Source organism: Cannabis sativa, chromosome X (assembly GCF_029168945.1).
Source record: "Cannabis sativa cultivar Pink pepper isolate KNU-18-1 chromosome X, ASM2916894v1, whole genome shotgun sequence".
Classification (NCBI taxonomy): domain Eukaryota; kingdom Viridiplantae; phylum Streptophyta; class Magnoliopsida; order Rosales; family Cannabaceae; genus Cannabis; species Cannabis sativa.
This window is the reverse complement of record NC_083610.1, coordinates 84004070-84017602: the sequence shown is the minus strand read 5'-3', so window position 1 is coordinate 84017602 and position 13533 is coordinate 84004070. Positions and strand designations below refer to the sequence as shown.

General features: G+C 34.0%; 2 protein-coding genes across 2 annotated transcripts; both read left to right on the top strand.

Moving 5' to 3' along the window:
- Nucleotides 1-621: 621 nt before the first annotated feature.
- Nucleotides 622-1067, top strand: LOC115696768 (uncharacterized; the record flags this gene model as incomplete). Its single annotated transcript, XM_030623655.2, has 2 exons — nt 622-726; nt 827-1067. Coding segments are annotated over 2 exons (264 nt in total), but the record flags the coding sequence as incomplete, so codon positions are not given.
- Nucleotides 1068-9449: 8382 nt separating this feature from the next.
- LOC115701376 (protein WALLS ARE THIN 1) lies at nt 9450-13098 on the top strand. The gene is made up of 6 exons (XM_030629161.2): nt 9450-10053; nt 10144-10206; nt 10357-10473; nt 10556-10973; nt 11905-12056; nt 12527-13098. Exons 1-6 carry the CDS (start codon nt 9824-9826, stop codon nt 12726-12728), a joined length of 1182 nt encoding a protein of 393 aa, XP_030485021.2. The 5' UTR covers nt 9450-9823; the 3' UTR covers nt 12729-13098.
- Nucleotides 13099-13533: the final 435 nt, after the last annotated feature.

The window sequence follows — 13533 nt, the reverse complement described above, 5'->3', positions numbered from 1 at the left end:
TTTTGACTAATACTTTTAGTCACAGACATTGTACAACAGAATAATAATAATTTATAATTACAACCTTTTTATCGTTAGTTGTGAGTAGAAGTAAGATTTTTTGTAGTGCCCAATCAGAGTTTAAATGGGAAAAAAATATATGTTTTTCTATATTTTTATACCAAGGTTTTAGAATTTGATTGAGAAAGGGATGATCTAATGAATGATTGGTAGTAGTGGGAGAAATGTTAAGAGACACCTTAAGGTACAAGTAATATTGTTATTGATGCAATTTAATATTGAATCTCATATATTTTGATGTAATAAATAGGGATATTGGCGGTTAAACCACTTGAACTTTACGGTTTGTAACATTTAACCACAAAAACTGAATTTTTGGCGGCTAAACTACTTAAACCCCGGTTCCGTTTTGCTCTGCTCACATCCGTCCAAAAATCACAGTTAAGTGCCACGGTGGACTATCCGCATGTACGCACTTGTACACGTGGTAAATTTTTAGTGGTCCACGTAATTTTAATTTTAAAAAATAATTATAAATATTTAAAAAAAAATTAAAAAAAATCTTTTTTTTCTTTTTTTCTCTCTCTTTTTCTTTTCTTTCTCTTTATAAAAATTAAAAAAAAATGGACAAAAGTTCTGAAAACTGGAGCTATTGAAGCCAAGTTCATGGGCGTTGATCTCAGCACTATCATGTTCACTATGGAAAGAGGACAAGATGTTTCAGAGGTGAGCTCTTTCTCTCTCTGTACATATAGTTTGTAGTCAATTTGTAATAGATCTTGGGGTTGTGAACTGTTTTCTGCGCCTTTTTTTTTTGTCATAATAGTTGAAAGAGTTTGTGTTGGGTCAAGCAGAGGCATATGAGGTGAAAATTGGGGATCAAGTTTTTCGAAGGCCTGGAGATCTTCCATTAGAGGAGGTTATTGAGGAGCTCCAGAAGAAGAAGACAACGCAGAATGATGGAAATGTGAAAGAGGAATTATAGTTATCTTACTTAAGTATTGTTAGGTTGATTTAGTTTGATTAGCTACGCACTTTCTTTCTTAAGTATCTTACTGTTACATATTTAGTTCCACATCTCGGTAAATATTTAAAAAACGAGGGTCGGGGTTCTCGAGCTGCAGGAGCTTGGATTTGACGGCCTCAGCGAGGCAGTCATAGATCATGACATCTGGAGCCGGTGGCGACGGAACCGGAGACTGCGATGAGGCGATCGCGGGTGAGGTGGATGCGGTTCGAAGCGCTTGTGTGAGCAAGGTCTGAACAGGAAGGGTTCGGTTGTGTGAGCGGCGAGCTATGATGGTAAGGAGATGTTTGATCAGCACGGCTACCGATTGGGGAACCTCTCGGAATCTGTCCGCTGAGGGTGTGCTATGTTAGGGTTTAGTGGTGATGGTGGTTTCAGGGGTGGTTTTAGGGATTTTGGGGTTTTGATTGTAGTAATGGCAGAAGAAGAAGAAGAAGAAGAAGAAGAAGAAGAAGAAGAAGAAGAAGAAGAAGAAGAAGAAGAAGAAGAAGAAGAAGAAGAAGAAGAAGGGGTTCTGGATTCGAGAAGAAAGAGAAAGAGAAAAAAAAGATTTTTTTTTAATTTTTTTTAAAAATATTTATAATTATTTTTTAAAATTAAAATTACGTGGACCACTAAAAATTTGCAATGTGTACAAGTGCGTACACGTGGACTGTCCACCTTGGCACTTAACTGTGATTTTTGGACGGAGGTGTGCAGAGCAAAACAGAACCCGAGTTTAGGTAGTTTAGCCGCCAAAAATCCAGTTTTTGTGGTTAAGTGTTACAAACCGTAAAATTCAGGTATTTTAGCTACCAATATCCTTAATAAATAATATAAGAAACTGCTAATCACTCACAATGTGCCACATCGATATGGTGTTGACACTTTTAAAGTGTTTAATAACAATGCTCCTAGTAGTACGTAGTTAGTGAAAGTAGTTGAATAACAATTATATATTTATAATCTATTTGAGAAATTAAACTATTTGTTTTTAACTAACCTAGTGTTCTAAAAATCCTATCTACCTTGTGATTGTGATTCGGATTTTCAATTTTTTTGATAAATTATTAAGCTAAATTGAAAAATGGAATGGTCATTACACAACTTTCTCCAATTAGGTTTGTCAAGATAAGTTAGTTGATTTGTTAGCTAACAATTCTGTTACTTTTCTGTGGTATCTAATTTCTCGTTTCATGTTCTTAGTACCAGCTGTTGTAACTAACTTTCCTATTGTGTGTGAGCCATTTCATCTCTCTCTCTGTTCCAAATCTTTTCATGGTATCAGAGCCAAAATTGCGTCGAATGGAGCTAATTCCTGTAACAATGGAGGTCAAGTCAAAGGCAATGGTGCTCTTCCTATCACAACTCAACCAATCCAACCTGCTCCAGATGCTCCACAAGCAGGTCTTCCAAACAACAACCTTCTTCTGTTAAATCTACGATTAGAGAGATACAATTACATATTCTGGAGATCTCTCGTCTTAGCTGTCGTAAGAGCTTGCAATCTTAACGGCTAATGTGCTTGGAACAATTCTTCCACCACCTTAGATTATTGAAGGTAATCTTTCTAACTCTGCTTATCTTCAATGGTTAAGGTTCGATTAATTTCTAATGCACTAGATATGATAAATTCTATGTCTAAACCAAAGCTGAGACACGTGATCAACTGTCGAACTTCACTTGAGATTTGGACTACTTTAACATAACTTTTTCTATCAAGATCGAGAACCAAAATTCAGCAAGTTTGTGGCATTCTTCAAGCTACCAAGAAAGGATCGTCCTCAATCAAAGAGTACTTCTTCAAAATGAAGTGTTATGTAAATGCTCTTGTTGCTGCTGGTTAACCGATTGTTTTGTACATTCTTGGATGACTGGGACAAGAGTATGAAGTTTTCATTGTTAATCTCATTTCTCGTGAGAATCCTTTGAGTCTGTAAGAAGAGTTCATGTTGCACAGTCATGAACTTCGAATAACTAAGCACACCACTGATACTCTCTCCAATGTTCAAGCTAATCTTGCCAATATTTCCTTGAACAACAACAATAGGGGAGGGTACAATGGTCGTGGTCAAAGAGGAAATTACAAGGGAGGAAGAGGCTACACCAATAATCGTGGACGACAAGGCAACATACCTATTTGTCAGTAGTGTGGGAGAATTGGCCACACAACTCAAAAGTGTTACCGTAGGTTTGATATCACTTTCACTAGAGCTTATTCCTCAGGAAACTCAAACAATGTTAGTACAAAAAATCCTCAAGCAAATCTTGTAGAAACTCCAACAACAAATGACATTTCTGGTGCATGGTTTCTTGACATTGCAGTCATGCATCACATGACCGCAGACTCTTAGAAATTGCATAACACAGTAGACTACAAAGGCAAAGCTAAATTAGTTGTTGGTTGTATTTCTTCTATACATATTCTTCAAATTGGTTCCAATTTTGTCTTAACGAAAGTTTCTAATCGTTTTCTTATTCTCAAAGATATCTTACATGTTCCTAATATTACCAAAATTCTTTTGAGCATTTCTCAATTTACTAGAGATAATAATGTTTCTCTAGAGTATAATGATGTTTGTTGTTTTATTAAGGACAAGACAACGAGGTAAGTTCTTCTGAAGGGTTCCCTCAGTGATGGCCTGTACAAACTCCAAGTCAGCTTCCAAAGTCATATGTCCTTTAAGAATCAAGTCAAACTAGGGAAGTAAAAGTTGTATTCCCTCTGCTCTTAATTGTACTACTACTACTAGTAATCATGTAAAACTATTTTTCATTAGCATTGTAGGCTTAGACACTCTTCCTGGCTAGTTTTAGCCAAATTTTTATCTCATGTTAGTCCTCAATTCAAATGTAAATTTGTGACATTTTTTGATTACTAGTCAATTAGGTAAATTGCATTAAGTCAGTTTTAAATCCACTAAAAATAAAACAATACTCCTTTTGAATTAGTTCATACAGATATTTGATTTTTACACTTCCATGGATGGTTAAAAATATTACCTAAGTTTTGTAGATGATTTTACCAAGTTTGTGTGGATTTTTCCTATGAAAGTAGTTTGCAGCGTCATCAGTATTTATTTAATTCAATGCCTTTGTTGAAAGACAGTTTCAAATCAAAATTAAAAGCATACAATCTGACTTAATAAAAGAGTATTCACCTCTCAAGAACCAGTTCCTAACACTAGGCATTATTTCAAGTGCTGACCTCACTTTTAGCCAATGACAGTGAGTCTTAATTAAAGTGATAAAATTAAATAAATAATAGAAAGTAAAGAGTAATAAGTAAAGAAAACACTAGATTATAGAGATTCAGTCCCAAGATAGTGGTAATAGCATACTCCCCTTTTAGTTGTATTAACTTGTGAGATGAAGAATAAAGTATTCCTTCTCGAAAGCTCTTATAAAGATATTTGAGTAATTCACTCTTACATCGAAGTTTCTCTTTTGAATGTTATCTCTGATTAATTTCGTATCCCTAAATAGTAAAATGAGACCACTATTTATAGGGGCTAATTACATAGGAATGATTTCTCTTAATCTATAAGAAATAAAATAGGAAATTAGCATGTTTCTATAATTACAGTGAGAAAATTAGGAAATCTAGACTGATTACCTTTATTCTCTTAAGGTACGAATTAATCCCACAAATGTAGGGATTGCTTCTTGACATGAAAGTTTGGAGATAGCATCGACCACTTTTGAAATTGCTAACTCGCATCCCCTGGCTGGTGCATGCAAGTTGATCACACGATCAAGCTGGTCGGATATCCATCAATGAATCTGATTGAACATCCTGCTATGTACGTATAACTTGGATCATCATATCAATCTTTATGGGTTGCATGCTAGGAGTAAAACCATTCGCCCAGGTTGAGAAATGCAAGACATTTGTCATCCAGTCAGGTGCCATGTCACAATACAAAAATTAGGATAACATTTACCACCCAAGTCTACGCGAGACTTTCCTAGTTGCACATGGACTTCATTTGACTAGGAAGTTGTCCAGATGGGTGATATGTGTCCTAGTTGTTGAAGTTGACTGATGTGACTTGATTGAGAGTCTCTTCGGTGTTGGGGCATTAAATACCTCTTAAAAGTTGTACCTCGAGTCATGCACTGACAGTTGAGTGATACTGCATGCGTGACGTCTGTACTTCCATAATGAATACTTAACATACACTTTTGGGGGAAAACCCCAAATTTTGAACATTAAATGAATTAACTTCCTCTTTTAGGTGCCAATAAAAGGGGTTTAAACCTCCATGGAAAATTTTTAGCCATTTTTATTTCTAAAGAACCAGAGCAAATTTTTTTTTTATATATTTTACTCTCAAATCTTTGAAGAAAGGTTGTTAGAAAATCAATTGACATTACCCTCTTAGCAGATTAAAAAAGCTTCGAATAGTGAGTAAGTTACTTTTCCCTCTACTTTATGTAATATTCGTTGAATGTACGCATTATTTTCTGGATTTCTTGCTGTAAATTTATCTATTCTTGAATTGTTCTTGGCTGATCATAGTATAGATGAAATTAGGACTTGTAACTTTGACTAACATTCGATTATAATTTCTTATTCTCTAATTGCGTATCAATTTTGACCTAAAGTCATTCATTTTCACCCGTTCATGGGATTCTAAAGATTTCCAGGTATCTTTTGAGGTTTTGAACTTCTGGGTTTGGAAATTCTATTTTTGAATAAAATCCCTTCTTTTTGTCTTTAATCTTGCCTGGTCGGCATATAAAACTAGATTTTCAACTTTCCATCCGCCCAACTCTCATTTTCTTGTCACCCATCTTTCTGTAGATGAATCCTGGTGATTTCTGGGAAGACAAGCACCATATCAACTAGGACTTACTCAAACTCTTGTATGAAGATCATCCTCGACTCTGTGTAAGTTTATCTTCATCTAGTGACAACCTTTTAAATTCTAACTTTAAAGACTGGAAAGTGAGTACCGAGCACACAACATCTCTAGAGCCTGAGATGCAACATTACTAGTACCCTGACCAAATACGTGGAGAAGGTTACATGTGCTTCATCTGGGCATTAAAGAAAGTTTGGAGGAGTTATCTGCCTACTTCTTGAACGTATAGGGTCCATCCTAGGGTTGCTGGCATACTCGAAGCCCGCCCAGCTCTGTCTGCTAAGCACTACAAGAAAAGGGACCTTTTATCTTACTTTTTTAGTTAACAAATATAAAAAATAGGATAAAAGATATATTGAGACTTTATATCCCACTTTTAGATTTAGTTCCTCAAATATGCAGCAAAATTTTTTTTTAGACAACGGCCCTGTTTGGTAGAATGTTAAAAGAAAATATCAAAGGTAAAAAAATAAGTTCAAAATTCGATTTTTATGGGCTAGCCAAACAGGGATTAAAGTTTTTAGGGAAACCTTCTATCCTAGCTATTAGTTAGAAACTAGGATAAAAGGGTTTACTGTGAAACCCTTTTATCCCGGTTTTAACTAAATAACCGAGATAAAAAGTCTTTCCCGAAAAACACTTCTCCCATCTCGCGATAGATCATCACACATATTATACACACCTCAACATATCCTCTGCTATTGACCTCTTGCCAGAAACCCTCCCAAACCCAGAAACCCTCGCCCAAACCCAGTGAGCCTCTCGCCCATTCCAAAATTACCCAAACCCAGCAGCTCAAACGATTAAGGTATGATTTTCTTCTTTATTTTCTCCTATTTTTTTATTTTAAATATTTAATTATCTTTGCATTTTTTTCTACTATTTTTTTTTGGGTTTACAAGAAAATAAAAAACTGATTGTTTTTTTTTTGTTAATAATATCTTCTAGTTTAGGAATTGTTTATTATGTATCATTTTTTATTTTTTTAGTTCTTAAAGATTTGATTTTTATAATATTTAAGTGAGTTATTGATAGAATTTTATATGAGATGGTAGAAATTTTTGCTATGACAAAAAAATATATTTATATATATACTTAGTTTAGAACTTTTGAGTTATATAGTAATTTTAATAGTCTTGACAATGAAATGGTAACAGAAATAGCTAGTAATGTAATGTAATGTAATAAATTATATATTTTTAGTTTGAAACTTTTAATACTTAGTAAGAAACTTTCATGAATAAAATTATTAATTAGGTGTAATTGGCTTATTGTAATGTAATAAAAATGGTAATATGAATAGTAATATAATGTAATGTAATAAGAATATATAGTAAGTATAAATTAATTGTAGTGCTAAATAATGTGTAATTATATAAGTATGTAGTCACTAGTTATATATTTATTAGTTACTTGTTACTATTCTCACTTAATTTTAATTTAAATATTTTTAAATTGTATTTAATATTGTAGGTTGTGGATAACTATTAGAAAACGAATCAAAATATCGATGATCATTAACTGCTAGTTAGAGATACATTATTGACCAACAAATTTTTACTAATTATAAAGCTATTAGAGGAGATTGAATATGTTAGAAATTCATCTGTAGTGAAGTAGGTTCTACGATATAAATGTATTGCGGTCGGATGAGTGACAATTATTATATTGTTAAATGCTTTTATGATTATTTTTTCTTGTTACCCGATTTAATTGCATTGTTTGTTGCATTGTTAGATAGTTATTAAATTGAATAAATTTGTAAAAATAGGGGAACCTTTGCCAAATTTTGTAAAAATAGGGGAAACTCTGCCAAATTTTTTTAGGATTCTTAAATGAACATATTTTTTAATATTTAATTACTAAGCGTGCTTAGGATTTTTTTAGCAACTTTTAATTTTTTTTTTCTATCTTGTTTGTTAGGAATTTATTTTTATTTTTAAAATGGATAAATCATGGGTGGAAGAGAAGAGAGAAACCCCACAATTTCAAAAAGGATTCAAAAACTTTTTAGAGTTTGCCCTAAAGAATTGTAGCGATCCTGAAAAAATTTGGTGTCCTTGTATCGATTGTGGTAAAAAATATTACCATGTTAAAGAAATATTACCAATCTCCACTCGAGGCTCTCCGATTGGTGGATCTCCGGTATCCAGCCTATTTTCTCTATTGTGCGTACAGGTGGTCCCAGTTTCTTATGTGCTCGGAGTGAATCCTATCAGAGGGGTTGTTATTCCCCGTCCTCCTTTCGGTGGAGCTTGTGGAGGCAAATGAGTGCTCGGACCAGGATTTATCACTACTGGATCTCTTCGATTATCAAGAGTTTGCACATTAGGATCTCTGGCCATTGGATCAATTGAAAGAGTGGTGTGGGTCCTCCTAATACTCAGAACCATTAATATGACAACTTTTGGAGAATCAGAATCACAAAATTGTGTTCTTTTTGCTCTCAATATAAACACTAAAATGCTGAGGTACCTTATTTTTAGCCAATAAGGTTTAGTCATTTAAAGTGATCAAATAATAGATAATCAATAATATAATTAAGCAAATAAGAATGAAGAAATTATAGAGGTTCGACTCCTTCATTATGGTAATAGTAAAATATTGACCTCACTTTTAGCCAACGACGTTGTGTCAATTAAAGTGATGAAATAATAGATGATAAATAACATAATTAAGGAAATCACATGGTTTATAGAGGTTCGGCCCCTTGATTATGGTAATAACCTACTCTCTTTTTTCTTATACTACTTCGAAGAATTATAAAGATCACAAGGAGCTAGCCAAGTGAGTTTCTTAATAATTCTTAATGAAAAATCTTGCAATTATTTGACAGCGTAAGAGCTCTCAAGAACCGAACTGAACCTCAGATTTTGGTCTCCTGGACAATGAAATGACTCCATTATTTATAGGGTAAAAATTCAATAATTACGTTTCCCATAACAAATAAAACTAAATAGGAAAACTATGAAGGTTTCCTATTATTTCTTGTCGGTGCAAGTCAATCCCACAAAATTAGGAATTTGATCGAGACTTGAGTGCTAGAATATTTATGAAAAATATCTCTGAAGATCTCCTTATGACAAACTACCTTGCTCGGAAAATTTCGTATTTTTAGATAATGAAGATCTGTGCGGACAATCACGTATAGATTCTGCTCGAAAGATCCCTGCTAAATGTGCTAACTTGGCAGTTTTAAGTATAAAATTCTTTGGTCGGACCATTGAGGAAAAGTTACCCGTCTGGACTCCTCAATGTTCTATACATGTGTTATCATGCTAAATGGCACATCACCTGTGCAGAATTTAAAATAACATAACTAACTTTCCTATTGGATCCTGTTATATAAAATCTCATAACTCATCTATTGTGTGTGAGCCATTTCATCTCTCTCTGTTCCAAATCAGGTTCATATATCATATCAAAACTTTCTCCAATCAGGTTAATTAGGCACTAATACTCTCTTAGTTGGACTGACAGACAGTTATACAACATAACCAATTAATTCAATTCACTCTTTCTCTTTTCTTTTTTCCTTTCAAATTTTCTACCCGGGGAGTATATAACTTTAAGTATAGAGTGGAATGGGGGCTGTCTTGTCAGCAAAGGAGAGAGAGAGATAGTAGAATGTGGGAGACAACCAAAAACATTTGAAGCTTAGCAACAGTTGACATAACGTCTTTTTAGGGCCCTTAGTAGGCCATACCTTAGCACACTCGATTGGTATCTCAGCCCATTAAGTCATTTCCTCTCTGTATTTATAAGTCCCTACTCCCTTAGAGTTTTTCATCACTTTCCTTCTTTCTCTTCTCTCTCTCGGTTTCTTTAGTGCAATATCATATAGATAGAAGATAGCTAATAAGCTAGGCTTACTTTTACATATACATATATAGTTAATATATAAAGATTATTATTGGTTGATCATATTGAGCCTGTAGCCTCGTCCCAAATGGCTGATTTAGCAGGTTCAGCCTCCGGAAGGAGATCATCAATGTGGTGTTCGGTGCCGGAAAGGCTCCAGCTGCATGGAGCCATGTTGGCCCTGCAATTTGGATATGCTGGGTTTCATGTTGTTTCAAGAGCTGCCCTTAATATGGGCATTAGTAAGCTCGTCTTCCCAGTTTACAGGAACATCATAGCCCTGCTTTTGCTCCTTCCCTTTGCCTATTTCTTAGAGAAGTAATTAATCAAACAAAGCCACTATATTATACATTCATGTTAATAACTTTTTGGTGATTTAATTAATTAGTTATATGTTTTACAAACCAGGAAGGAGAGGCCTGCCATGAGCCTAAATTTCACTATACAGTTTTTCCTTCTCGCACTTGTTGGGTACGTATATATATATGATACACGTACGTACTCTATGAAAAGAGAAAAATAACAACTTTTGGAGGATATACTCTTTAATAACGAGAGTTAAATAATAAAAGTATATATACTTGCATTTTTGATCGTATATCATCGTATATTATAATACAGAATAACAGCAAACCAGGGATTCTACTTACTGGGTCTGGACAACACATCACCAACCTTTGCTTCTGCAATTCAAAACTCAGTCCCGGCTATAACTTTTCTTATGGCAGCCTTACTCCGGTGTGTAGAATATAATATCATAAATAAATAAATAAATATATACCTGATATTATGCTAATCCTTCCTTAATATGTATTTGAAGGATTGAACAAGTGAGACTAAACAGAAAAGACGGTATATCAAAGGTTATAGGAACCATGTTCTGCGTGGCTGGAGCTTCAGTCATCACTTTATACAAGGGTCCCACTATCTACAGCCCAACTCCACCGTTACAGAGCGCGGCAGCACCCTTACTAGAGTCTCTTCCATCTCTTGGAGATGCGAGCGGCAAGAACTGGACCCTCGGCTGCGTTTACCTTATAGGCCATTGCCTTTCTTGGTCCGGATGGCTTGTTCTGCAAGCCCCAGTTCTGAAGAAGTACCCAGCACGGCTCTCAGTTACCTCATGGACCTGCTTCTTCGGTCTTATTCAGTTCGTAATTATTGCTGCCATTGTTGAGAGAGACGCCCAGGCCTGGATTTTCCACTCTGGTGGAGAAGTATTCACCATTTTATACGCGGTGAGTAATTAATTAATTAAGAGCAATACCACCTACAGGTGTTATTGAGCATTATTTTTAGGCATCAGTGGTGCCTAGCACCTTCTTGACATGTTACGTTCCGATTGGTTAGCGATACTCCCTAAAAGCTATTATATTAAATTATATGAAACCCGATACTTAATTGGACCAGTAACGATATTAACATATAAGAGGGTGCTGACCGTAGAGGTGACACCAATGTTTAGCCATATATATATATAATCAATAGCTATAAGATAAATGGTATATCTTTTAGCATTTCTTATTAATTAATTATCATTTTTTATTAGTAAACAAGTAGTATTAATTATTAATGCTGCTTTAGTTCTCTCAAATATGTCAATATAGGACTTAATATGTATATATATTTGGATAAGACACTAATTAGCTAGGAACGTGCATGTACCTATATATTTATCTCTCTCTCTCTCTTTCTGGTGAGGTATATATACGCGTTAATATCTGTTAAAGCTGGCTGTCAGAGCTCTAATCAAATATTGTTGTAAGAAGAGAAAGGCAAAAGGGTTTTTTTACTTTCACGTGGTGCTAAAATAAAAAATGGAAGTGGTGACAGTATAACTAACCAGTTAGTCGGATCTGGTTGAGACATAGAAATCTGAAAATTACTTATTATACTTTTATCTTCTTTTTTTTTTTTTACTCTCTTTTTTCTTTTCAACTTTTCTAGGTATTAAAATGACAAAACAAGTTGCTATGCAATAATGCATAATAAGCAGTGTGGAGTGGACCTGTGGTTATATGTACTTAATTATATACACGAGAATGAAACCAAAGTATATTATTTAATTATTATTATTATTATTATTATTATTATTAAAATATGAAAATAAAATTGTATTTTGTCTGTAATATATATATTGATACTGAAAATATATATAATATTACACAGGGAGTGGTGGCATCAGGGATTGCCTTCGCTGTACAGATATGGTGCATTGACAGAGGTGGCCCTGTGTTCGTCGCTGTGTATCAACCTGTTCAGACTCTTGTTGTCGCTATCATGGCCTCCATTGCCTTAGGCGAGCAATTTTACTTAGGAGGGTAAGTGGGTCCTTATCCCCACCTCTTATATATATCAATCTTTTTATTCTAATCTTTATATTTCTCATACAATAATCTTTTTATTATATTTTGGGCCAATTATTAACAAACAAATCCAACCCCAACCGTACGATCTTGTAAATGAACGGAATATATATACCTACAAATCTTTAACATCAAAGTCCAAGATAGTGATCGATTAATTAAGTGGATTTCATGCATAATTCCTATGTCAAATAACGACCGTGTGACAGATTATTGAGTTTAATTAATTATATAAGGTACAGAATTATTAATAATTAATATGTACATGAAGTCATCATTAATAATAGTGAAGAGAAGAAGTACTTAACATAAATATACAACAGAATGTTTTGGCTTCACATTATTTTATTGTCTTTTATTATGGTATATATATATATCTATGTATGTACATGGAATGTGAATATAAAATTGGTGCATGGTAACAGGATCATTGGAGCGGTGCTGATCATAGTGGGACTATACTTGGTGCTGTGGGGTAAAAGTGAAGAAAGGAAGTTCATTGCACTAGAAAAGGCTGCAATCCAAGCCAGTACTAATCCAGACCACACGGCCAGCAGCCGAACACCAGCCCACATCAAGACCTCTCTCACTCAGCCACTTCTTCCTTCTTCAACCGAAAATGTTTAAATCATCATCATCTTCATCGATATATTGACCTAGCTTGTTTTTATTAATTAACTAGCTACTACTACAGCAAGAAGTACTTTGGCTTGGCTTTTTTTTAAAAAAAAAAATAGAGAAGCCCCTACTAGCTCCTACGTAGTACTGATCTATATATCAGAAAGCTTTTGTGTGTCATGTATTGAGCTTCTGTTTTCTTTTGTTTTTACCAATATGGCTTTCTTATAATTATTAGTAGGTAAGGTTTGGAACAAAAAAAAAAGGTGAAATCCTCAAGGGGATGAATATGATCATTAATGTCACTTCTGTGGGCCACAAAGCATGAAATATCCCCAAAGCTTTTATATGTTAATTTAAGGTTTGATTTACTAGAAAATGAGTGATTTCCCACATTTTAAATTGCCTCAATTTCACTTTTTATCATATCATAAAACAGTGATCCCTAGCTGTGATCACTATGCCAATTTGAGTTGGCCAAGCGCATGCACTCTTTTATATCACTGATCACAATTATTCGGTCGGTAGAAAAGTAAAAGTTACACAACCATGCATATATATTATGATTTATCAAGGATATTAAATATAACTACTTAATTTTGCCTATTTTTATTAAATAATATTTCTATATTTTATCAAATAATATTAATATCATCATGAACAAAATCATATTTTAGTATGGTGGGTAAAGTATAATTTTTTCTTCATGAAAAAAATAATAACAATTGTTTTTTATAAATATTTTGTGGTATCTCACACCCAACCATACTTTTGCTCCACGCACCTTTTTATAATCAAAAAACCAATACTAAGC